This window comes from Rissa tridactyla, chromosome 1 (genome assembly GCF_028500815.1).
Source record: "Rissa tridactyla isolate bRisTri1 chromosome 1, bRisTri1.patW.cur.20221130, whole genome shotgun sequence".
NCBI classification, from domain to species: domain Eukaryota; kingdom Metazoa; phylum Chordata; class Aves; order Charadriiformes; family Laridae; genus Rissa; species Rissa tridactyla.
The window spans coordinates 47,376,924-47,403,200 of NC_071466.1; the positions used below are offsets into that span (position 1 = coordinate 47,376,924).

Sequence of the window (26,277 nt, forward strand, 5' to 3'; positions counted from 1 at the left end):
AGTCAGCTTGGAGGTCATCATTTTATGTATATGGTTAGGGTCATTTTTACCACCTGTGATTTACTTTGCATATATGTCCTTTGAATTTCATATGTTATTTAATGCTAAGATTCATGATGTTTTCTACTGTTCTTCACAACACCCTCATTTTCTACAGTCCAGTAATTTAGTATTCTATGAGCAAACTTTTTGTACCCCTCTTTTTTGAGATCGCCTGTTAAGTATAATGAGTAGAATGAATGAAGTCCACTTCTAAGTGGAATATTACGTATCTGTCACATATAATTACCTTATAGTGATATTCTCAAAAATATACTTCATTTCTACTTGTTGAGAAGGACCTATGGTTCTGAATGACTGTGGAAATTAATGTTTCTGATTAATGTTTCTTCATCTCCTTGGGTATGTGACAAAGCAGTGTAGCTGATATCCATGATATCCCAAAGGATGCGCCATTGATACCAGTGATGTCTAATACCACTTCTCCCTGTTGCATGTAACACATGGTGGTGAAGATGGGAGACAACATCTCCGTAGTGTCTCTCCCATGAAGAGATTTCAGTGCATATATTTGGGTACCAAGAAGGAGATTCACATTGATCTAACATTTTAAAAAAATAAGGTTTACTCTAAGATCATTGTCATTTGATAGTGCATTAATCACATATTCAGAAAAGTCATGGACTGAGGTTTTCACATACTGTGTTTTGTTGTTGTCATTATAGTATTGAATTTTCCTAATGATTTTCAAATACAGTTATAATAGTTACATAGATAACCATACTAATGCTTATTAAACTATTAAAAATACTGTATTAATTTCTGAATTTTATACCTGTAATGAACAGAACTAGCATGTATTCTAAGTTTTATTTTTGAATCATGCAAATTTATTTTTTTTTTTCTTTTAGGTATCGACAAATGCAGCTTGGCACAGAAAGCAAAGTAGCTGAACTTCTTCACCAAAGTAAGTTAAAGACATTTGAAAGTGAACATGTTCAACTCATGCAACAAGAAACAGCTAAGAATCTTTCACAGTGCCAAATGGAATGTGAGAAATACCAGAGGAAGCTGGAGGTATGTTACATAAAGAGACACTTTACAGGGCATTACATAGTTGTTTTCAATTAGAATGGAAAAGCTTGGGGAAAAAGTAGCAAAGAATATACATGGCTGAATTAGTATCTCCGTGAAATTCTGCTGAAGCAGAATCTAATGACACAGCTTATTAAGTTTGACCAGTTCAGTGGAAAACAAGACTTAGGGGAGAGGAAGAAGGCAAAACAATCTCTCATGGAGAGAGGTTAAAAACAGTACCACATTCACGTGAAGTATATATATGCTTGTATTACAAAGCTGTTTATGTCAGTCTATGTGATTATTGTAGGGAAAGATGACAGTTAATACCAGAACAGTTATGGTGAATTCAGTATCATTATTAAAAACTAGGATTTGTAATAACATTGTTACATCATAAAAATAATTTTTATTTTTACACAATTCTGTAACAAATTGTTACGACTAAAGAAGTCAAGGAGAGCATGGCATATACAGCGTTGAGAAGACCTAACATTGCTAATCCTATTGTGGTGGGTTGACCTTGGCCGTCTGCCTGACACCCACCCAGCCGCGCTCTCACTCTGCCTCCTCAAGAGGACAGGGCGGTAAATAAGCTGAAAAAGTTAACGGGTTGATACAAAGATATGGAGATCACTTACCAATTACCATCATGGGCAAAACAAACTTGACCTGGGGAAAATTAATTTCGCTTATTACCAATTGAAATAGATTTGGATAGTGAAAAACAAAGACAAAAGCTAAAGCATCTTTCCCCACCCCTTTCTCTTCTGGGTTTATCTTCCCTCCTTCGTTTCTGACTCCTCTACTTTCCCCTCTCCAAGCAGTGCAGGGAGAGATGGGGAATGGGGTTTGGGGTCAGTCCATAACGGCTCCTCTCTGCTGCTCCTTCCTCCTCACACTTTTACCCTGCTCCAGTGTGGATCCTCCGTGGGCTGCAGCTTCCTTCAGGAGAAAATCTGCTCCTACATGGGCTCCCCACAGGTTGCAGTTCCTTTAGGACATGTCCATCTGCTCCAGCATGGGGTCCTCTATGGTCTGCAGTGTGGGTATCTGCTCTAGCATGATCTTTCATGGTCTGCAGGAAGACAACTGCTTGACCATGGTTTTCTTCATGGGCTGCAAGGGAATCTCTGCTCTGGCACCTGGAGCACCTCCTCCGCTCCTCCTCTCACCTTGGTGTCTGCACCAAGGCTGTTTCTTACACTTTTTTTCCTCGCTCCTCACTGCCATGCAACACTTTTGCCCTTTCTTAAATATATTTTCCCCGAAACGCCACCATTTCAGCTGCAGGGCTGGGCCGTGCCCCGGCCTCTCCTCAGAGAGGCCGCCCTGCAGCCCCTATATTGCCAGCGCCTGGGCACCCGCACCCCATGCATCTATTTACACAGGGTTGAATGACTTGGACCTTTTTATCTCTACAAGCTTAGAATTGATTGTCTTTCAAACATGTACTTTCACAAATGTATCATATACTGTTCACCTATTTTAGTATTGGAAAGGTGTCCAGTATTCAGCAGAGCAAACTTACTTTAAAACAAAATTTCCTCACCTGTGCAAAGTTAGTCCCAAAATTATATCACTGAGTCCAATTTGTGAGATTTAAATGAGATTAGCAGTATATGTCTAAAACAAACTACAGGATACAAACTGGACAGGGCAGAAAAAAACCCCTTTTTTCCAAGTGCTAGCCTTCATTTTTTGGAGGAAGGATGCTGTTCTTCAAGGCCCCGCATTTCTAATGCTGACCCTGCCTAGGGTGGTTATGAAAAGGAACTATGGAGTGAAAACAGAATTGGAGAGTTTTAGATAAAATACGATTTCTTGTTTTTTCTGTACTGGGACATTGAGATCCTGGCTGATGAGGTTAGCTGTGGTCACGAGCACTGGGAGTGCCAGTTCTGCTAGACTTTGAGGTTGCTAAACAGATTTTTAATTGCACAGACGTGTCTAAACTTTCAGAAGACAGTTAAATTTGAGCTGTATTTCCACGGGTTTTTTTGTGGATATTTATTTGATCTGAATAACATCTTGAATATTTGGCATTCAATTCTACTAAAACTTTTGGCACTTCCTCTTCTCTTTAGAGAGACGCTTTGAAACCAGTGCTCTTTCATTAAGAAATGTTCTTGCAGAATTTAAATATTTGATGTCTGAAGCTTTTAGTGTTGTTCCTTTTGACTGAATTCTTAATGTTTTAATTTCCTTTCCTATATATAGTATCAATGTACTCAGGTTTTTTTCTTACCCTTCTTATAGGATATTAATTGTGTAGTCTCTAGTATCTTGTGGCTCAGCTACAGTTGCTTTGTGAACCAGCTTTTGTTTTTATTTGGATTTCAGCATACAGTAGTTTCTCTTTTTATGCACGCTAAAACTAGGAAACAGATGGTTTATATGTTCTTCTGTGACACTAGACCAGTCTTTTTATATTTGAGTGGCTTGTTTCTCTAAGTGTTGTGCATTCTTCAGAGTTTCTGACAGTGATTCTGGTATTACTGCTGTATACAGTATGCGTATATTTCTGTATCTGAATATCTATATTCAATTGTCATCTTGAATGTTTGGGATTTTTATTTGGGAAGTTAGTATTAAATTTAGCTACAGTACTAATTTGTTATTACTTTACTTTTTTGATGGGGTTTCTTTCTGCGAAGCATGTTGATTTACTGCTTTACTTACCAAGGACTTTTTATTCCAGTTGTTTTTATAATATTTATGTTGTCAACGTTGTTTTGTATTTTCAAGCACTATATTAAGCTTTAGTTCTTACACAGACCTTCGTAACTTTTATCTTTGAATATGTGTTTTTTTGTTTAAGCTTAGTGGATTAAGTATTTACATTAGTCCTGAATATTTATGGCACATTACCTTTCACTAATAAGTAAATAATAAGAATCTGGTATATCTTAAATACCAAACTTTGATATTCGTGCATTTACCATTCTGTAAAGGAACCTTCTTTTTTTAGATTGATAACTGAAATCTGAATCCAGCTAAAGCAACAAAATTAAATGCATTTACACTGTTTTGACTGTTGTGTATTAATTTTCGTAACTGGTGCCTTGCTTTTCCTAACTCTCCTTTGAAATTCTTGTGGCTTTTTCAGAGAGAGATTCTTAGAATTATGAAGGCCTTAGGAGCAAGATAATATAGTTGAAAAAAAGAACTGCTTTTTAAAGTATTTTAATTTTTCCTCTGCAAAAGCTACATCAAACATTTAGTATCATACTGTTAAGGATTTTACATGTACTATATTTTGTCTCTTTCATAAGTACCTGTAGCGCCAAATCCCTTATCTTTCCATTATTCATTCTCACAGGTGCTTACTAAGGAATTTTATAGTCTTCAGTCTTCTAGTGAAACACGCATTATTGAACTTCAAACACAGAATTCCGAGTTTCAAGCACGGCTAGATACTTACGAAAAACTTGAAAAAGAGCTTGATGAGATAATATTGCAGACAGCAGAAAGTAAGTTCTGCCACAAATTATATTGTATCCGTAGGTGTTTCTGGCATTCTGGCAAGATGTCTTGTTTCTCGTGGCACTTGGAAAGTGTTACAGTACCTGTCATTCTCCCTTCTTATGCCTGACAATTAAGATGCAGTAATTATTTTGGTAGAAGATCTTAGTGATGGGTTTCTAAAAGATTTTGTAAATATGTATCAAGTAAACGTGAACTTAGAAATATAAATATTAAAAATTATCTCAGTGTTTCTTTTTCCCTCATTTCTCTTTTCCTTATTCTAATTATCCATTGTAATAAGATACGGGGGTTTTAGGCTTATCCTATCTTTTAACTATATTTTGAATACCAGGAAGCCCTCTTTGTTGACAGACAATTATAGGTTTCATAATACAGTACAGTGATTAGTGTGAATTTTTAAATGAATTGAGGGGAGAAAAAGCTCTTCCTTGTGCTGAATTAATAATAATTAGACATTAAGTAGTTGCTTGTGACACATCAGTCTGTTCCAAGTACTTAAGCCTGGATTAAATTCAGGCCTGATTACCCTTGAAAATTTTTGTCTCTGTTTGGCAAAAATAACAATATCTGTTCTCAAACACACCAAAATTTCTGTGAAACGTGTGTTGATTTGATTTGCTGCCTAAATGAATCCAAAAAGCAAGTAATTTCTGTTTTGAAACTAAAGCTCTAATCTTGAAGTCTTTCAGCCTGCGTGTAGAGAGTAGGACATTTTAAGATTTCAAACTAATTCATGTCTTTCTTGTCCTTTTCTCTTTCTTTGCTCTTCCAAAAAATAATTACAATTTATAAATAATGTTTTCCAGGTAGAAGATCATTGCATAATCTTTATATATAAACAGTAGTGTAGAGCAAAGTTTGTATTAGCGCGGGACGCAGTGATGTCTGGGTATCTTTAGTAATTAGACTGTATGTTAATTTTATACACTACAGCTTGTACTTGTTAGAATGGTATGGCTACCCAAAGATTCCAGTCTGACCGTAAGCACGCTTGCTATATACATGCCTATGTTTTAGTCGGTAACATGTTTTTTGAAGTGTATATATATATAAACTTGTCTAAGGAATATTTATGTATTAATACAGAAGTTTTGGACCTTACCTTCATTTTTTCCAAGGAGAAGATGTTTTTTATTTACACTGACTTACATTTTCTTATGCATCTTGGGAGAGCAGTAAAATTTTTTACAGAACTCAATCATTCTTAACCTCTTCCTAAGTATGTATTTTAATTACAATTTTTATTCTATGCTACAGAATATGACTTAAAGAAATGAAAGTTTACAAATGGCCTGCTCTGTTAAAATATGACTTTATTTTCTGATTTTGTTGGAGAAAAAAGGGAGTTCAGTATTATTTCACTATACTTTCTATTTAATAACTAACATTGCTTTTTCTTACTATTATTACAGTGTATTTGAAAGTTAGGATTAATACTAATTAAGACTTGATTCCAGCACCAAGGTGAACTTCTGAGGAAAATCAGAAGAAATAAAAGCATTTATTTTTTAAAAACACTATAAAGTAGAACAGAGACGTACCTCCCCCTGTGTCTCAAATTATGTCCTGGTATTTACATGTCATAAATAGCTAAAGGTAGAAAAATAGTTAAAAGAAAGGAAGTAACATTACTTTTCAAATGTAGTGCATTCTGGAAATACTCCAGTCTATCTTTCAGAGAATATAATTTAGGCTGAAGCATTTTGTGGAAGACAGAATTTTTGATGGACTTCCGTGAGAATAAGATTTTACTCATCAGTCCTGTAGTCACTTCTTTACATTTCAATACCATGTAATATTTTTTTCTTCTCCTAGAGTTATGAAGCCTCTGCTGTTTTACAATATTCGGGGCTGCTGGTGGAGGTTGGGTTCTCTGGACTTTTTAATAAACCGTGTATTTGCACATGTGAGGTAGCTTTTGTCATATAATCATAAAAGCTTTTTATTTTTTCCTTTGGAGAATGTGCATGTGGAAGAGATCACTGAATTGTGACTGTTATTCCCTCATCATTATGCCTCACTTTATTAATATTGAAATAACATGAAACAGCCTATTCATGAAAATAGCAAGAATTTATGTAGCCACTCCTTTCAGCATCTGAGTGGTTTCCACATGAATAACAATAGTAGACTCTCTTGGCAGTTGTCTGTTCTTCCTTTTCAGGGTAAAATCTTCACTTTGTGGTATTTTTGTTGTAGACTAGTAGTTTGATTTTGTTGCTTCCATTGGTTATTATCTTTTTAAAAAAACAGGTTGAACCTATCTGATACCTCACAATGGCACTTTTTTGCGAAGTAGTGTAAAAAACTATCGTTAGTAAGTGTCCCCTAACTTGTAAAATATGTATTTTACACCACAAAGTCAGGTGAAGAGCCTGGAAAGACATAAAACAAGATAAGGGAAGCACACACTGATACAGAACATTACTTTGGCTTGATATCTACAACATTTCCAGGGTTGTTTTGTGTTTGTCTTCACGATCTGACATTTACATGGACACTACTGACAGATATAAATTTATAGGGCAGGATCTTACTGATGTTTTTCTGAGACATACAACACTGAATTTGTAACTAAAAAGAAAGGTTATGACAAATGCAGGTTAAATTATTTTTTCGGTTTTTCTGAACCAGAGGTATTTAAGGCACTGGGGAATTCCCCATCGTAACAAAGACAGCCTTGAAAATCTGAAGTTCTGGTGCCTTTGTACTGCCACATCAGTAAACTTTTTCTGTCACACTTACTGGAATTTCTGTATTGTTTTTTGTGTAACTAGATATGTGACTTTTCACAAGTGCTCTACTAGAGGCTCTTCTCTTTCTAAATGGGTTTTAAGAATCCTTGTTTAAAATAGCATTAAAAGGGTATTAGACAAGTGATGAAAGAAGCCATTGCTTTATGCAAGTTATTGAGAGAACATATTTCTGATTTTGAGGCACTTGAACATTGGCAAAGATGAGTCATATAGGACTGTCATGTCACTTCCTAAATTTGTTCCTCCTGTTCCCAACTACTCAATTCATCAAAGCTGTTGTGTGGTGTCTGGGTTCACTTGTGCTACCTCCCCCTTTCTCTTTGTCTCTCTTTACCCCTCCACTCTATCCCTCTCTCTCTGCCCCTGCCTACCTCCCATTTTATCTTACAGGAGAGAGGAAACCTGAGTTACTCAAGCTGAAATATTAAAATCTGTACAGTTTTAATCTTGCTGCTATAGGGATTTCTTTTCAAAGCAATTCCAATGTGTTTTAAATCCTTAGAAATACGTTTTCAGAAATCAGACATCTTAATTACCTGAATATTTTGACTTTGCATAAGCATAAGTATTTAGCTTACTTTTATCTTTATGTATTTACATTATACAATCTCAATTTGCTTAGAATTTATTGATAAATTAGATTTGCTTTTTTTCAGATGAGGTAATTACCAATAAATATTTAGGACTGTACATAGATGTTCAACTTAGAATACTTAATTATACTATAGCGTAATGTCTTATAAGCAAAGTCTACTTGTAGAGGAAAACTACTTTTTATTTGGTTATCACAAATGACATTAAAGAGGCCAATGGGTAATATTAATTAAGTGGTCAACTATTTTATTTGTATATTCATGAAGAGTTTCAGTTAATATCTGAGGTTTCCAGATTGTAGTAAATGTGGTGTTAGGGGTATGCAAGTAAGATAAGGTCATTGAGCCTTTGACAAACAGTGGCAAAAGTGGAAGCATCTCCACTTCTTTGAAGGTGTTTGTTTAAGCCCTGAGAGAAGCACCTCAGCACAGACAGTTGCTGTCTGATCAGGCATTCCTGGAAGCTGTGTTCAGCAGCAGTTTGCTGCCTCCAAACTACAAGCCTAGTTCAGGATGCGGGAACAGGAACATCGGTCTGAAGAGGTGGCAAAATATTTGGAGTCTCGTTCTAGGAGAGGGACTGGTATTGCAGCAGGGTGCAAGTTTTATACGTGGTAATGGGGAAGATTTAGGGAGTAATGGATCACTGACACAGTTTGCAACTTCCTGATACTACCGCTGAGGACAATATGCACAGCTATTTCCAGGTGTATTACCAAGCCAGTTAAGTTTAAGTCTTGGACTATATTATGAATACTAGAAGTGATAACAAGTTGAAAACTTTCAATCTAGGTTGTACAACAGGTCAGTGAAGTTATATTTCATAGACTACTTGTGCACTCCTATAATGAATTTAATGTTCAAGTAGTTGTATGTGTTGTGTTGGATTTATAATTAGAATTTTAAATTGTTTCATTTTTTTTCAGTTGAAGATTAATATATATTTAGCTAAAATAATTCTTGTTGCAACATATTGATATTTGTAAAATATCAGAATTGGTTTACTGTCTATATGGCAAATTCAGAAGAGAGTCAGCAAATCATAGAATCTTGGATGTCGGAAGAGGCCCCTGGAGGTCATCTAGGCCAACCCTCTGGTCAAAGCAGGTCCAGCAGGTTGCTTAGAAAACTTTTCCAGTCAAGTTTTAAATGTCTCCAAAGATGGAGATTCCACCACCTCTCCAAGCAACCTGTTCCAATATCTGACCACCCTCACAATAAAAGCATTTCTCCTTTTATCCAGTCAGAAATTTCTGTGTTCCAACTTAAGTTCATTGCTTCTTATCCTAATCATTGTACACTTCTTAGAAGAGCCCGTCTCTTGTTTTCATTGTACCCTCCCACTTGATAGTTGGAGACATCAATAATATCTCTCTCTCAGCTTCTCCTTATGTGTCATATGGTCTACCCCCCTCATTGCCTTGGTGATTCTCTGCTGGATTCCCTCCAGTATATCAATGCATTTTTTGCACTGGGGAGCCCAAAACTGAACATAGCACTCTGTATGTGGTCTCACAAGTACTGAATAGATGAGAAGGATCATTTTTCTTGACCAGCTGGCTGCACTCTTGCTAATATAGCCCAGGGTGCAGTTGGCCTTCTTTGCTACAAGTTGATTAGTGGTCAGCTTGTCCACCAGGATCCTCAGATCTTTTTCTGCAAGGCAGCTTTTTAGCCCATTGTCCCCCAGCCTGTACTAGTGCATGGGGTTATTCCATCCCAGATGCAGGGCTCTGCATTTGCTTTGCTTAACTTTGAGGGTCTTGTCAACCCATTTTTCAAGCCTGTTGAGGTCCCTCTGAATAGCAGCCCTTCACCCAGTCTACACTGCTGTCCTCCTACCCCAATCTGGTATCTTCCTCAACTTTGCTGGAGGTGCAAAATATCCCATCATCTGCATTGTTAGTAAAGATGTTGAATGGCATTAACTCCTAAGATATGGCAATAGTAAATTACTGTCAGTCAAACTTTGTATGACTAATTACCACTAATTGAACCCAGAGGTCCATCCAATTTTCCACATACCCACTGTCCGTTTATGCAGTCCATATCTTGCCAGTTTGGCTTTGAGGATACTATGAGAGACTGTGTCAAAGGCTTTATCTTGACACTAGTCAAGGTGTACAAATTAGAATCGTAGAATCATACAGTCTTCATGATTGGAAAGGACCTTTGAGATCATCAAGTCCAATCGTACACACACAAAAAAACCCCTACAATCTCTGCCACTAGAGCATGCCCTGAAGTCCAACATCTAGACGATTCTTAAACACCTCTAGGGATGGTGACTCAACCACCTCCCTGGGCAGGCTGTTCCAGTGCCTGACCACTCTTTCAGTAAAGTAATTCTTCCTAACATCTAATCTAAACCTCCCCTGCCGCAGCTTCAGACCATTTCCTCTGGTCCTGTCGTTACTCACTTGGGAGAAGAGGCCAACACCCACCTCTCTCCAACCTCCTTTCAGGTAGTTGTAGAGGGCAATGAGGTCTCCCCTCAGCCTCGTCTTCTCCAAGCTAAACATGCCCAGCTCCCTCAGCCTCTCCTCATATGACCTGGTCTCCAGACCCCTCCCCAGCCTGGTAGCTCTCCTCTGGACACGCTCCAGCATCTCATTGTCCCTCTTGTACAAGAGGGACATGTGCTGCTCCCTCTTACCAATACCACCAGTCACTTCACTTCAGAAGGCTATCACGTTAGTCAACATGATTTGTTTTTACTAGCTGTTCCTAACCACGTTTTTGTCCATGCTCCCACAGTTCAAGTGCAACTCGTAACAACTCCCGCTGATGGCCATGGCTTGAGCAGGAGCCGGGGGGGGGGAAAAGGGGAGAGCACACCACCACAGGGTGCTTTGCTTCTTAACTTTCCCAGAGACTGATGTGAGGCTGACTGGTTTGTCATTCCCAGAATCTCCTTCTTGCCCTTGTCTGAAGATGGGTATGGCATTTCTTTTCCTCAGGTTGTCAGACATTTCTGATCACCACAGTCTTTCAAAAATGCTAGTGAACAGCCTCACAGTGACATCAGCTCCCTCAGCAACCTCAGATGTGTCCTTTCTTGTCTCATGGGCCCGTTCATGTCCAGTCAGCTTAAGTACTTCCTAATTGTATCTCCTCTACTTCCTCATGTATGCACAGAAAATTAATTCTTTAGAAAAAAAACAAAGCAACCTAACCATGTACTGCCGAATTAAACTTATACTATGAATATGTATTTTGTGACTATACCAATAATATGAATATTCGAGGACACCGAACTCTTTTCCTTTACTTTCATATTGCATAAGTTTTATGTTAGTTATAAAAGTTAAAAGTGAAAAGCCTGCCAGTGTTGCAAGAAATTAATATATGGCACTGTACTAATGCTAATTGTGAAGAAAATTGTTCCGCTGAAGTACAGAACATTATATGAACTGAAAATCTAGCTTCTAGAACAATGTTTGTGCGTGTGTATAATTATAAATAGAATTGCTTAAAAGTTTGTAAGTTCTTGCACTGTAATTGTGTTCTTCAGTAGTACCTTTCTGGAATATTTTTCAGTGGAAAATGAAGTTGAAGCTGAAAGGGTTCTCTTCTCATATGGGTATGGTGCGAATGTTCCTACAACAGCCAAAAGACGACTAAAGCAAAGGTAAAAAAGTGTCTCCTGAATTTACTTGTTCAAGATAAAGAAAATGAAGATGTGTACATTATGCTTGGTCTTAGAATCCAGCCAGTTTGACTAACATAAAGAATTTTTTTTGAAGACTTAGGTATACAGAAATAGAATGAAGACTAGGACCTGCTAATGTGGTTGATGCATCTAAATGAGCATATACATATTTTTCTGGGCCATTTTAGGATCTTTTTTCCTTGTCTTTCAGAAAGATGAATTTTAATTGTATAAAACTAAACAGCTGTAAAAACATTGTTTACATTTATATAACAGGAAATAAGTTTTTAATACCCTAAAAATGATTGTATGTAATTGTAACAAAAACACATCTGCCAGGAAATTAAGGCAGCCAAGGTTTCAGAGCATCTCTATTTCATTTTTACAAATACAGCATCTGATTCCAGTTATATTTCTTCAGTTTGCTCTGATACCATTTGATCAATAGATAAAAATGCGTTGGTTGAATAACATATTTCTTGATCACAGTAATTTTTAAATAATAATTGCATGTTATGCAATGTCTTTAAGAAATAATAGTGACATTTGAATGGCTCATTGTGAGCATAAAGGATACAACTCTCTGTGAAGTATAGGGAATGTGGATTTATTTATAATATTTTTAGACTGTGACCACAGCAAAACTTATTTTGCTGTTCTTCAAAATATGTATAGATAGTATAAAAAGAAAACATAACCTAAGATTGGAATCATGGAATAGTGGGGTGATTTAGGTTGTAGGGAACATCTGGAGGTCAGCAGGGTCTGATACCATGCTCAGAGCAAATCCAATTGTTCAAAAGCTTGTCCAGCTAAGTTTTGATTTTCTTTATGCATAGAGATTCCACATCCTTCACAATATCAGGTCAGAGTAATGTGATTATTTTTGTACAGAGTCCCATCTCCAGCCTGGCAGAGGAGACACACAATTTAGAAGATGGTTCTCCCAGGATCAGACTCATTCCTTGCACTTTGAGTGTGCCTACAATTTGCTCAAATGCAGGAAGGTCAACTGCATCATTTGTGCCAGTGGTAGACTTTGACCTTGCTGTCTTATACCAAAATGAGAAACTCCACCATCATTGGTGGACACACAAAGAAGAGTACAAAGACAGGGCAAACATGTACTATAGCTTCACAGTGTACACTTCTGTCATTCGGGAGCTGGAAGTTCAGTTTTTATCATGTATAGCTGTTTTTTTTCTACAAGTATTAGTTTGTTTAGTTGGTTTTGTCCTCTTACTTCCCACCTTATCCATGATAAAGAATATTTAACATTGAAATTAAGGGATAAGAGAATTAAGGGCAATTCATGGTCTGTTCATGTTTGCACAAAGATTTATGGGCCACATACTATTTCTTCTGTCCTTTATATTTCTTTTTCAAGTGAGTGTTGTCAATACGATTGTCAATCAGATTAGACCTGTTGTGCACTGAGTTACATATTGCTGACAAAAATCATAAAGATTTTATGTAGTACTTAACTTTGGCATGGCTTAATTTGCTCTTTCATGTTTTGAAGACTCTTCAGATTGTAAGATTTCTTTTTATATTGGAAAAACCCAACTCTAACCATCCTATGGTTCTATGAAAATTCAAAAAGAAAAAAATAAAAAGAGGGGGGCAAAAAAACTCCATAACCCTATTGTATGTCTGTTTTAAGAGACTGTTGAGAGTTCTATAGCATCATTTCCTAAAACTTCAGTTCCTTCCTCCTCCGTCAATAGTTCAGGAACTTTTCTGAGTTTCAGCTTAGGTGCTTCTTTTTCCCCACCTTATTAGGTTCAGTTTAGATTATTTATGTATAAAAGAATTCTGCTAAATCACCTTTGAAGGGTGAGTCTGATGACCAATAAGCCAGGATTTCAGATGTGCCTGGAAGACACTTTTCTGAGCTTAGAAGGGTCTCTATCAGAATGCCTCATATACTCCCCTTTTGTTCCAAAAGGCATTGGCAGATAAGGCTGATTTAATCCTTAATAATGATATTGGAGACTTCATAGATTTTCTTTATCTTTTAAAATTAAGAAGATTAAAAAAGGCATAAAAGTCTGTGTATGGTTTACCTGCTGCTGTTCTGACTCAAGGAAAACTGCCATGCAGAAAATATTTGTGATGCCTTTGTCTCCCTAAGTTTTAAAGTCTGTTACACCAACTTCTGTGTTTAGCGCTATTGAAGAAACACAAAGAAGGTTTTTTTTGCTCTCCACGGTTGCTTAAGGAAAGAGAATCTATTACAAATGTGAATAATCTTCTTTCTGGAGTCCACTACCTGCTCTTTAATTCCAGACATACGGGATCCTAAATGAAGAGCTCTTACAAGTTCACAGCATGCGCTTCAGTCTCTGAAACTTTGTACAAAACCAACTATTCAAGTATAGTGCGTTGTGGGGTCTATACCTCTTTGCCTACTTGCCAGAAACAGCTATTTCATTACTTTGAACGTAGGCACCATATGCCCATACTACTAAATTAAACGTGCCTAGGAACATTCTGAAGCATCGAAACCAAATGGCACATAGTAGCCCACTTCCATAAACGAAACTTTCAGTGTAGGTTAGCTGCATGTGAACTACGTATTGGCAATGATTGCGTGCCCATGCTAACTCTTCAGTTATGCCTAGCAACTGCTTGGGAGAGTGTTAATGAATGAATGCCAGAATTCTACCAGAAACACTCTAGTGGTTTGCTAACAATAAATTATCACATTCTTGAGCACTACATAATTTTCTAGTATAGTTGGAATCGAAGTTTTCCGGATTAAGATGTCTTTGCAGATCAGTCCCTTTGTCCCTTTGCTTTGGACTAGTCAAAAAACATATTGACAAGCGTACTTGAAAGACCTACTTGTGTTTATCCTTAAATACTTGCAAATTCAGGTCCAGTTCACTTAATAGTTGTAGCTGGGAAAATTTTGATGGGCTGCATTCCCAAAGTTGGCATGGGAAGGTATCCATGTTTTCCCTTGCTCTCTATTAGCTAATGTATAAGATCCCTAAGTGGAGATATCAGAGAAGTGGTTCATTTCTCTTTTGTACTAGATGGGATCTTAACATCTTAACATCTCATATCTCCTAAATGAAAATCCAAATAACTAGTTTGGAGAATTAACGTATTTTTTTCTCAATTATTGTTTACAGTCAAACACTCCTTGTATGAGGAACTGAGAGAACCAACCTCTTAGTGAGCACTATTGAGAATTTCAGCTACTTCCTCTCATACAAGGCGAAAGTAAAAGATTGTCTGTGTGAAAGGGTAGGTTTATAACACAAGTGAAGAATATTAAGACTTCTGCCAAATTTAAAAGTGTATTCCCTTTTACTGAGGAGAAGGTGGGGGTTATGACTGGCCAAACTTTCAGGGAAAGTTTATACACTCATATATCTTTACACACTCTAAGCCTCAGCTTAAGGGTAAATATAATTTGCCTGTCAGTCTGTTTTAGACCACTTACACTCTTATAGATTCAGTATCATGGTCAAGAACCGGGTAACACTTTGCTGTCCATTATTTGGAGACTAAGTGTCTTACATTTTCAGTTTGTGGCTGGTAAGCATTTAGAGTCTAAGATCTGAACTGGAGTGACTTTTCCCTTTCTTCAATATACGAGTTTCTGAAAAACAGCACACATTTGACTGGAGGGCTAGATTGTTATGGAGAGCCATTAGTCCAGTGGTTAAGGCACACTAAAAAGGGCTATTAGCTCTGTATGTCTTCCTCATTTTTAGAGCTCTGAATTTCCCATGTCAATGTTGTGAAATAGATTGGTAACCAGAGTATCTAAACATGGACAGGTACAGTGATAAATCCTTTAGATACGATTTTGATAATAAGCCACCAAGCTGCTGAATCCTACCAAGATGGCAGGATTCATTACAGGATACATAAATTTAGACATCTAGTCATAGGTTTAACACAGAGACTTGGCATCTGACCTCCCATTGTAACCAATTCAATTCTAGTCAATACAGTCAATGGAGTTTGGAGTACATTTCAGTTCACCATCCGTGAGTCCATTTTAGTGGAATATAGTCAGGCTAGGCTCTACAGACTATATTGAATACAACTAAATGATAAATAACAGCTTCAAAGATTAGGTTAGATCTCTGGATGTAGGCTCGGCAATTGCATACTGAATCTTCCCGTTGCTACCTATGGAACTATGCTGTTGAACTGATGATAAGCTCTTTTGACTTTGGACATGAAACATGCAAGAGGTTGAAGATCTAATTTTTTAACTAGGGTGTTTAAATAACTCAATAATCATTTGTCTCCACTTCTGAGTTAATTTGTGGAACTGCATAAGAGTTTATTTAAAAAAAAAAAAGTGGTCATAACATTTAATTATTTAGCATATTAAATGTCAGGCAAAACGAATTTTGCCTCCGTTTTGAAAATGATAAAATACTACGTTTTCCAATGTTCTACTACAAAATGTATATTAATGTGCTTTTTTTTTAATATTTAAGGAGAAGCTAATTATGGCGATTCCCTAAAGTTGCTAAAAAATAAATACTCATAACTAGTTGAAACATTTTGATGTGATTACTGCAGTTGTGTAGTATTGTGCAAATTACGTAGGTAATTACTTTGTAAAAAATATTACAATGGCATAACTGGGAATGCTATTTCAGTGCTGTTAAATTTTGTAATATTTTCATTGTTTTTCTAACTTTGGGCATTCTGCATGTTTCACTATGAGTTCGTATATATTAGTATTTAAGAATTGGTGAAAAATTAAGGCAATCGAGTTCTGAAGTATAAATGTGAGAATTTCTTTTGCATATTTTGGAAAAAATTCAACTTGAGCTTGCTTTTTATTGGCACAGTGTTCACTTGGCAAGGAGATTACTGCAGCTAGAAAAGCAAAACTCGTTGCTTGTAAAAGATCTGGAACATCAGAAGGAACAAGTAACACAGATTTCACAAGAGGTAAATTACTGCTACAAAAAATCAAATCTGTAGAGGCTATAAACATTGCAGAACAGCTGTTCATAAAATGAAATATTTTCTAAACAGTGTTTATTATCTATTTGATGTCAAAAACTGGCCTCATAATTAACCAAAACTCTATGTTAAATGTTTTCAAAGAAGTTTATATTGTATTTTGAAATGAAGATCAGAAGAGGGATTACTTTACAGGCTAAACAAGAATGTAAGCCAGACAGACAACGTTCTGATTTCTGAACAGAAGACCAGCTAGCCAAACTAGTTTGTTCTGTTTGATAGCTAATTGTTCAATGAATACCGTGTTACTTTTTACACAGCTCTTCTCTTAATTTGACTTTTGAAGATATTTCTGTAAATCCTTTTCTACATTGTTCAGTTCTTGAATCTTTTGAATATACGAATCTGGGGAATGTTTAACATAAGCTGCTTTTTAAAAAAACTAATTATTTTTTTTTTACTTTGTCACAATGAGTTTAATTTCATAATCTTTTAAAATTCTGTACGTAATACTTGAAATCACATATTACATTGGCATGGGGAATAAACACTAAACAAAACTCAGCTTGAAATCTCACAGAATTAGAGCAAACTAATTTTTTGAAATATTTTTAAGGTTGTCTTCTAAGTTTGTGTTAGGAACCAAAGAACTTTGAGATTTACTGTTAGATATTGCCGCCATGTGGGATTTCTAAGCTGATTGTTTCAGGAATGTGGTTAACAATTTGATTTTTAAAACCATGGTAGTAATAAATTAGGATAACTACACCCACATACTTCATAGTGCAAATACTTGCGTTTTCTACATATTTTAAAATTACATGGTTTCATGCATTTTATATATGCATATGTATGACTATTTATATTATTTCAATGAAAGATACGTGAACAGTGAAGGTTTTGTCCAGTTGCTTTTAACAAATACTACAATTTATTATGGATTCTTCATAGATATATCCTAGTAATTCGTATTTGACTATAACATATCTTTCAAGTCTTCTTGACTTGAAGACATCAAGAGATTTGTAAATCCACTGTTATCCTTAGTCATTTTCTCTATCACTATTCTTTCACTATCATTAATAAAATCTGTGCTTTATTTCTCATTTAAATCTGTCTGGTTTCTACTTCAATACATTTCTTCTTATCTACAGTGGGTTTATCTTTGCTTCTAGATCATTGATGAAAGATTCAGTACCAGAGACTATAGTTCAAACTCTTGCAAAATTCCCCTAGAACATCTTCACCTCATTTTTATTCTTCCATGAGATGTCATGTAGCCCTTTCTTGATCTTTTATCACATAATTGTATAGTTTAAATCAAATGCCATCCAGTACAAAGTTAAATGTCTTGCAGATAACTAAGGCACAGCTACGAAACCTGTTAACATCAAACTCATAAAGTTAAATAAAACCTTTTAAGACCTGCTGTCTCTTAAACTCATGTCTGGCAGTCAGGTCTGAACGCTTTTTTTTTTTTTTTAATTTTGCATATGGTTCTAGGCCATTTTTTTTGATAACCATTACTTAAGCCATTCTGCTTGCCATCCTTCAATATGTGCATGAAGAGTTTACAGTTGTTATTAGTAAACTGGAAAACAGTTCATCATTCTAATGTTATACAAGCTGATCATCTGACTCTTTTTCGTGCAGAAAGCAAAAAATTTTAATGAAAACTTCCGTGTTTTCTTCAGCATTATATACAGTTTTACTGTATCTCTGCCATAATGGGTTGTACTGTTTATAGGATTTATTTGCTCCCATTTTTTTTGTTCTAAGAGTTCTATGCCTGCTAGTATCAACTTTCCCCTTGAAGTTGTAGCTCCTCCTGTAAATTGTCAGTATTTCATGTTTTATACTGATTGCTATCTGTTATCTTTATATAGTTTAAGTTCTTGAACTTCTGTTTGCTGTCTTTATTGCATCCCCTGGGCCAAGATAGATTTTTACTCCAAGCTATTGTCTGTCTTTTTTTTAGTATTTTTTTATTATTTTTTTTAAGAGGAAACCAGAGACCCTGTCTCTGGCTTACAGCATACTCAGGTAGCCCATTTTTATTCTTTTGGTTGACATTTTGTTCAGTCATCTAGATGAAATCGTGAACGTGGATTGACAGTTGATACCAAAGTGATTGGACCAACTTTTCTTTCGAATTTGGATTAAATACTGGTATTTCACCACAGTATTTATGATAGAACTTTTTTTAAGCTCTTTAAAGGAGGGAGGAAAATAAAAAGATTGCAATAACTACAATGGATGCCCTTTCTAAGATTCTTTTTTTGAACTGTCCTCAACCAATTGTTGAGTTCTGTAGAAAGGAATCATATTGATCTTCTGGGGAAGTCCAGCATTACCAAGAACAAAATACTGATTTCTCCATAATTTCGTTCATTTGATGGATGTCTGATATAATGTGCTTGCTTGAAAGTTGGAACCCTGTGAAAAAGCTCAGCTGCTGAAAAAACTGATCAGTCTTCAGTTAGTCCCATTATAGTTTGTCGGGCTTTATTTAACTGCAGGATCCTATCTATTTTCAGGTCTGTGATACAACGTTAGAAAAAAATTTTCCCTTAAAGTCCTCTTTTTGTTGCTTTCTATAGCACAGACCTGCGATGTTAAAGTAGGTATTGAGACTTATTTCATACTACAGAAGATTGTCTAGGCCATGTCTAGGACAAACAGAATAAAGGAATTCTTATGACCTGATCCAAGAAAGATCCTCAGGTAGTGATAATCAGTTTATTGCCTCTACATCTCACTTCATAATAATCTCAGTTGAAGTAAGTGGAAGGATATATATCAGCTTCTGCAAGTACTGCAATTACTACGTTTAGTGTCCAGTTTAAATTTTGGGATAAATTCACCTGGCAGAGGTTTTGCACAACAGTGCCAGAACTGATGGATTGACAGTCTCTTGTGTCTAGAAGGCTAATATGGTCTTTGGGTGACTTAAAAAGCAAATTCTGAGTCAGTACACAGTAAAAGTGATACCCTAAATAAAGAAATTTACTAAACTGATGTATTTGGCTTGCTGCTGAATGACTTTTTCGAGCCTTCATCATGACATTGTATTTGTGCTTTTTGTATGCCTTGATTGAAACATTTTTACTAAAAGCAGGTTGACATCTCTCTCTGAAAGACAGAGTATAGATCAAGCTGATCAATGATGAAATCCTTCAGCTTCATAAAGATGCCCATTCAAGGATAAATAATAAATGTCCAATTGCAAGGTAGTAGATTTATCACTTAAAAGAATTACACAGAAATACTTTCATAATTCTTGTATATTAAGATGGAAAGAAATCAAGGTTGCTTACAAAAAATAATGCCTTTGCTCAAGGATAATGCTTAATACGTTTGTTTATATTAATAAAATTGATCCATTAAATGCATTTAATGCTTAATTGGTTACTATTTAATGACAACCTCTTTTAAATTTATAGTATCAAACAGGCAGCAAAGCACCACCATGGAGAGGGAATGGATAGCCTTTTTGTTACCAGCAACATGCTTTTTAGCTGGTAAAGTTAGCAAATTAACAGATGATTTAGCAGCATCAGCCCAAGCTTACAATACCTCAGTTGTCCTTTCCCACTGAAGTATTTGCATTCTTATCAGTGAGAACAATGCGGAACTTCACACTGTGGTGACAGCATCCTTTGAAAGTTTTTAGGCTATCAAGAAAAGGATTCCAAACAAGATCGGTTGGATTAATCTTCTCCTATAATGTCGGCGTCGAGGTTTTATACTGCAATTTTTATACCATCCTAGATATTAGTACTCTATATCTTGGAATTACCTGTTTGTCATGTAAAGACTCTCTACGGTCTTCCTGAAAGGGACCTTTTTTGATAACTTGTACTTTTAGAAAAATAATAGGTTTTTTAATTGCTTATCAATTTATTGAAGATAATTAGTTTCTTCAAGAAGATGATTGCCTTTTTTTTATGAGTTCTCTACAATAAACTTGGGATTTCACTGTGAAATAGAATAGGTATTTCCTGAAGGAACGAATGTATTTAAATAATACTTAAGGATTTGCATTAATTTAGAGTATAGCAATGTTATTGTCTCTCATTTAACTTTTTAAAGTATGAGGTAAACTCCCCTTTTAGTAAGGCCAGTAAGGTGAGCAAGCAAAATTTTGTCTATATTCTGTTTTTTAATAAATGTGAACCATTACATTATAAGTTCTTTGCACATTTGACAGAGTATAGAGGGCAGAAGTAAAACTGCAATAAACATGTAATGGAATCAGAGAAAGGAAACAGTCTCATGTTTTGAAAATTGTGAGTAGAAAAATCTAATTTTAGGAAAGTCCTGAAATACTGTTTAAATAAGCTAGGTCTATAGGAAGGGTTAGTTTTTTCCCCCCCTGCTTCCTTGGAACAACACAAAATAGGACAACTGGCTTCTGAGTCTAATTTTGGCAAATGCAGATTGTTTAAACTATTCAGAAATTTTATAAACTAATTGGAAAGCTTAACCATTTTCCATTGAATTTATTCCATTAGACCTGTTTGTATCTAAACTTTAAAATAGTTTAATTTATATTTTAAAGAATCTAGTTGGTATTCTTGACTTGTAGGTACTCCAGCTGCTGAAACTGCTAAATATTGATGCGGGATCTTAATTCTGTACATATTTTAGTGAATGACATTGTTTTATTGCTCAAGATGCAAGCTATATCATGCAAGCTTTTTAGACCTAGTGATCCTAATTTGTTCAGGGAATATGGCTAGAAAGGTTTATTTCTTACTTATGGGTATGACAGTTATTTTATACTACTCTTGTAAACGTCCTGTTGGATTTCACTGTTCATATACAGTAATTGATTAGAGGAAAGGAGACTTTTCTTCCATTACTACCATGTTTGTGTTTAGATTTGTGTTTAAATTGTAATAATACACTGTTTTTAAAAAGTCACTTGTCACCAAACAGAGGCCTTGTCTATACTCATTTTTTATCGTCAGTGGAAGCTGTTACATTAAAACTCTTGAAAATGCAGATTAGGGAAGTGTAGAGAGCAGTATCATGATTGCAGTGAAAATACCATACAATTAGAACAGAAAATTTAGAGGATAATGTAGTAGATAGTAATTTGAGGGTCATTTGTTTCAGATTTGTTTGTGAAATAACAGTTTGGGGTTTTGTATTGTTATGCAATTGATAATAATCCATAATATACAATAAAAATTCAATCATAAACAAGTAATTGTGCTTCAGAAATTATAAAATCTATAACAGTAAACAGTAATACTTCTTTTTTTTTCCAGCTTGACAGAGCAAATTCTTTGTTGAGTCAAGTACAACAGCCATATAAATACCTCATTGAAACCGTGCAACAGAGAGATTCTCAAATAAGTCTACAGAAAGAACATATTGCACAACTTGAGAAAGATGTCAGGTAATTAAAATCACTGTTTCTTTATTTTAAACTGAAAGTACAATCATTTATGTGTTTTATCATTAGAAAGCCATATCATTATTGGCCAGTGTTGACAATCCGTCATTGACTAAGTCCAGTCTTTATGCTGGAACTCTAGCATCTGTCATTTCTCATACTGTCAGAAAAATAGGTTTTAGGTTTGGAAAAGGAGGAACGACAGTTGGGTTTAAAGTGAGTTTCGAGTTGAGAAGAGCTCTCATGAAGTAGAGGAAAGTTCAGAAGAGTAAAAGGAAAGAATGACACACCAGATGTACAAAAGTAAAAATAAAGAAATAAAGTCAGAGAAAAATAATACGACTAGTCCACCAGCAAAGGATATTTCGGGCAGAACTAGAGCAGACTTTCTCTAGTGGAGACTCTGATTTGCTGTTATATCCAGCTGTCAGAACTCGCAGACCACCGAGCAACTTCGAACCTGCATACTGTCTTACGTATGTATCTATTTTGATGGTATGGGATAGTATTTGTTACGCCTTGAGGAATACCTAAAATGCTTATTATCCAAGTAAATCTATACATAAATCAATACATTTATAAATAAACTGAAATATTAATTCATACTTTCTGACAAGATATCCTTCACTTGTCTTAACTTTGATTCAGTAAGAATAGACCTTTTCTTATTCCAGAACCAGGTGTTTTTAATATTTTCCTAACTTGATGTATTATAAGAAAAACTTCAAAGTTAAATTATATTTTTCCAGGAGATGAAAAATTATAACGTTCTCTATATAGACAGGATCTTACTTTCCAACTGTGAATAAAATTATCAAAGAATTGATCACTAGCAAATTAAATTTTCAGATTATGGTAACATGAAAATGTCTTCCATTATTCACATAGTTGTCCAAAAGTCTCTCAAAAGCAAGGAAAAAAAGGGAGTAGATAGGTGAGGTCATTTCTGAAAGTGTATCTTTCATGCCATTGAAATATATAAGAACTTAAATGCATTATTAACATTGATTCTCTTGAATTTTTATGGCTCATTACAAATAATCTGTATGCCCAGATATTCTTCCTAAATTTAGCCTACAATTTAAGGCACTTAAATTAGGAACTTAGTCATGTCAGCTTTCCTTAGTAGTTCATGGCGGAAGTGGCATCTCCAAAAAGCAATTCAGATTTTGGATGGAGTGAGTCATTTGCTGGAGATGCCTGTTACTCTCCATTAACTATAAAGGGAATTTTTGGCATCTTAAAGTGCCTGAGGTTAAGGAAGAAAAGGGATCTGCACCACAGTGCGAGCATTCATGGTAAACATACCAGCACTCTACTGTGGTGAGCGGGGGTGTGCTCACCACTAGTCCATGTTTCTGTAAATGAAAGTGTGGTCTGACAAAAAATATTTTTATCCTTAATGGTTTTGTAGCAAATAAGTAACGCTTACTTTGCACATCAAATGTTTTGGTAAGAAGTTTTTTCATGTAGTTTCCAATATTCCTTGTAAACTAAAAATAATTATTCCCTTATCACAAGTTTGCCTCAACTTTTCTACAGTTTCATAAACCAGTGAAATACTTGGAAACAGCCTGGTTTAGGGCTTTTGGTACTTACCAGTAGTCCCTAATTTCGCTATTCGTAACTCCACATTTAAAACAAATGTCCTAAATTGTTAGCTGATGTTCCCTGGAGCACAGGAGAAACCATAATCTGGTATAAAATTGATAATGTTGGTCCTTTGCTTTCCCATAAGTGAGAAGAAGGTTAGAGGAAGGGGTTTCTAACCAGAGAACCATTACATTCCAGCAATCTTTTGTCATGAGGATAGCCTTGTGGAATCTGCTGATGACGGTTTTAAATTAAAATATCCTTTAGGTGATTTCAGATTACTTTGTGGACCAGTCTAGCTCCCAGCTATTCCAGAACTGAATCAGAACGGGATTTAAGTAAATTAATGATAATCCCTACCAAATATATGCCAAGTAAAGCTCTGCAGGATCAAAAGATTTAGATCATTATTCCTAGCTGTCTGTCTTAGTTCATTAAACAGCATTTTGTTGGTTTGCGTGTGGAATATTTTTGAGAGGATGAGTAGAGAATTAGTGCTCCTGAAGGAGGGCCCTAAATTTCTGCAGATAATATTGGTGCTATTAGAAAAGTAATAGTGAAAACACTAAACATGGTTTATGAGGCTCAGTTTCTCTGTATCTCAGAGCTAAGGGAAAAAGTTAATATTTGTAAAGCCATTTAAAAATGAAATATTTTTTCAACCATTACCTATAATTAATAGCTAATACTGCAGCTCTGCAGTAGCCTTTTTAAATTGAGGTTTAATTTATGCTGCAGTTACACAAAGTACGTTATTATTCTTTAAAATTTTACATGCAATATATGCATTAGTTTTATTTCTAGAAAGCAATTTCACAAGTACCAGCTAATGGAAAAATAATGTTCAAACTCTTGTTTCCAGACAGACCTTTAAAAATGCTAGTGATTTTTTTGAATTTTTTTTTTTAAACCTTGTGTTTGAGTACCAGTTTGTAGACAATTTAACATAATGTTGATATGCCTGCACCACGACGATCAAGACTGAATACTTAGTTTTATCCTCACAGATACGTTATGCTTGATCATGCTTTTCCTTCCTTCGTGTTTAGTGCACAGAATCTATGGTGGAGGAGTGTTCTTTTCGTATTGGTTTTTTTACCTCATCTCATCAAGAGAGATGTTTCTGCATTGTATAAATCATCAATTCCCTAAGTAGAGCAGTTACATCTGTGTTATCAGTGCCAGCATTCTCTACCACCTCTCACTTAACTTGAGAGTGGAGGGATCAGTAAGGACTAATTTTCAAGTGAATTTACTTTTTTAAACTTAATCCTTAATTGCCTTCTGTCCACAGTGATGACAGCCAATATTCTTCTACGAACTTACTCCTAGGCTGGTTAGGTTCCAGCAGATTTCTCAGGATGAGTCAGTACTTTCTTGCAACCATATAATTCCTTTGCAGCAACCTCTGCAGTGCTTTGTATTTCCTTGTCTATTGAGAAGGCTGTTGGTTGCTGTTGGATGTGGTTTTGATTCTGTGATGAAATAGACAGTCTTGATGAAATCAGCACAAGAGGAAGGCAACTATGAGGAAGGCTGTCTGTGACAGCCATCTCCTTAGTTTGGGCTGTGGGTGTTCTTGTGCCATATTTTTACCGATTTTTTGCAAAATGGCCTAAAGTGACTTATAATGTGATCCCTTGACAGGCAACAGATATGTTCAGGATTCTCTGCACTGCATCATTGTCTGAAAGTGTCATTTCTAACAGCAGTTATTTCCACAAGATGAGTAGGACAGATTCAGGAAGATCATTTTGATACAATACTCTTGAGAAGTCCTGCAGATCCATCTAAGTTTCCTTCCAATGTGATCTTCAAAGTTCACTTTAACCAGAGCAGCTTACATGCCTTCATCCTTAAGCATTATACCTCTAGAGCTAAGTCTGTCTTTCAGACCCTCCCTATCAAAATGTCTTCCTTACTTGGAAGGACTATTCAAATAGTAATCAAGGTTGCTTGTATCAATAGCTGTCAAACTGAATCATAGAATCATAAGATGGTTTGGGTTGTAAGGGACCTTTAAAGACCATCTAGCTCCAACACCCTTGCCATGGGTAAGGATGTCTTCCACTAGATTAGCTTGCTGAAAGCCCCATCCAACCTCTCTTTGAAAGGAGAAGTAGTCAAAATAGGTACCAGACTGAATCAAGGCCTTAAAGTGGTATATTCCACGAGAGCTGGAGCTGCTTTGGTGGCTTGTTGAGAAGTGTGTTCTGAACACCTTTCACACAGATCTGGGGATCTTTAGCCATACCTTCACTAAGAGCTGCAAGAGCTATTGCAGTTGGAGTAAATGCTTAGCTGAGCAGCTGTCATTGCTGTTAGTTATTTGCATGAACAACTTGGGGACCCATCTCCAGGTTATTACAGGTGTGTAATGTTACTGCTTAGATTCAGTGTGAAGGCACAAGTGTATTACCACTCAAAGATAAAAGGAGAGGTTGTTTAGGGGTAATCAAAGCTCTACCAGATGTTGCCCACATGTATGTTCCCTACCAGTCTCCTTCCGATCCCCTAAGAATTCTCCCAGGCAGGCTGCAGGCTTTGCTGGCACTTGGCTGTGGAGAGAACCAAGCTGGCCCTGGGAGCAGAACACCTCGTGTGCTTGTGCACTGAGCCATGCATCTGCAGATAGGCTTCAGATACAAAACCTCTGGTCTTGAGTGATAGGGCATCTGCAGGGTGAATTTATAGGTGCTCCACATATCTCAAAATATTCTGTTAAGTAACCTGTCATTTATGTCAGTCCACATAGCACTCTCGTTA

The 26,277-nt window shown here is 35.9% G+C and overlaps 1 protein-coding gene across 1 annotated transcript in view; it reads left to right on the forward strand.

Moving 5' to 3' along the window:
* Positions 1-917: 917 nt before the first annotated feature.
* LOC128908284 (progesterone-induced-blocking factor 1-like) overlaps positions 918-26,277 on the forward strand; it is a 54,193-nt gene continuing 28,833 nt past the window's right edge. The window contains exons 1-5 of the mRNA XM_054198157.1: positions 918-1,077; positions 4,400-4,550; positions 11,456-11,546; positions 16,397-16,499; positions 21,791-21,921. Of these exons, the coding sequence (XP_054054132.1) occupies positions 922-1,077; positions 4,400-4,550; positions 11,456-11,546; positions 16,397-16,499; positions 21,791-21,921 (632 nt within the window). The 5' untranslated portion in view covers positions 918-921. The remainder of the gene's footprint in view (positions 1,078-4,399; positions 4,551-11,455; positions 11,547-16,396; positions 16,500-21,790; positions 21,922-26,277) is intronic.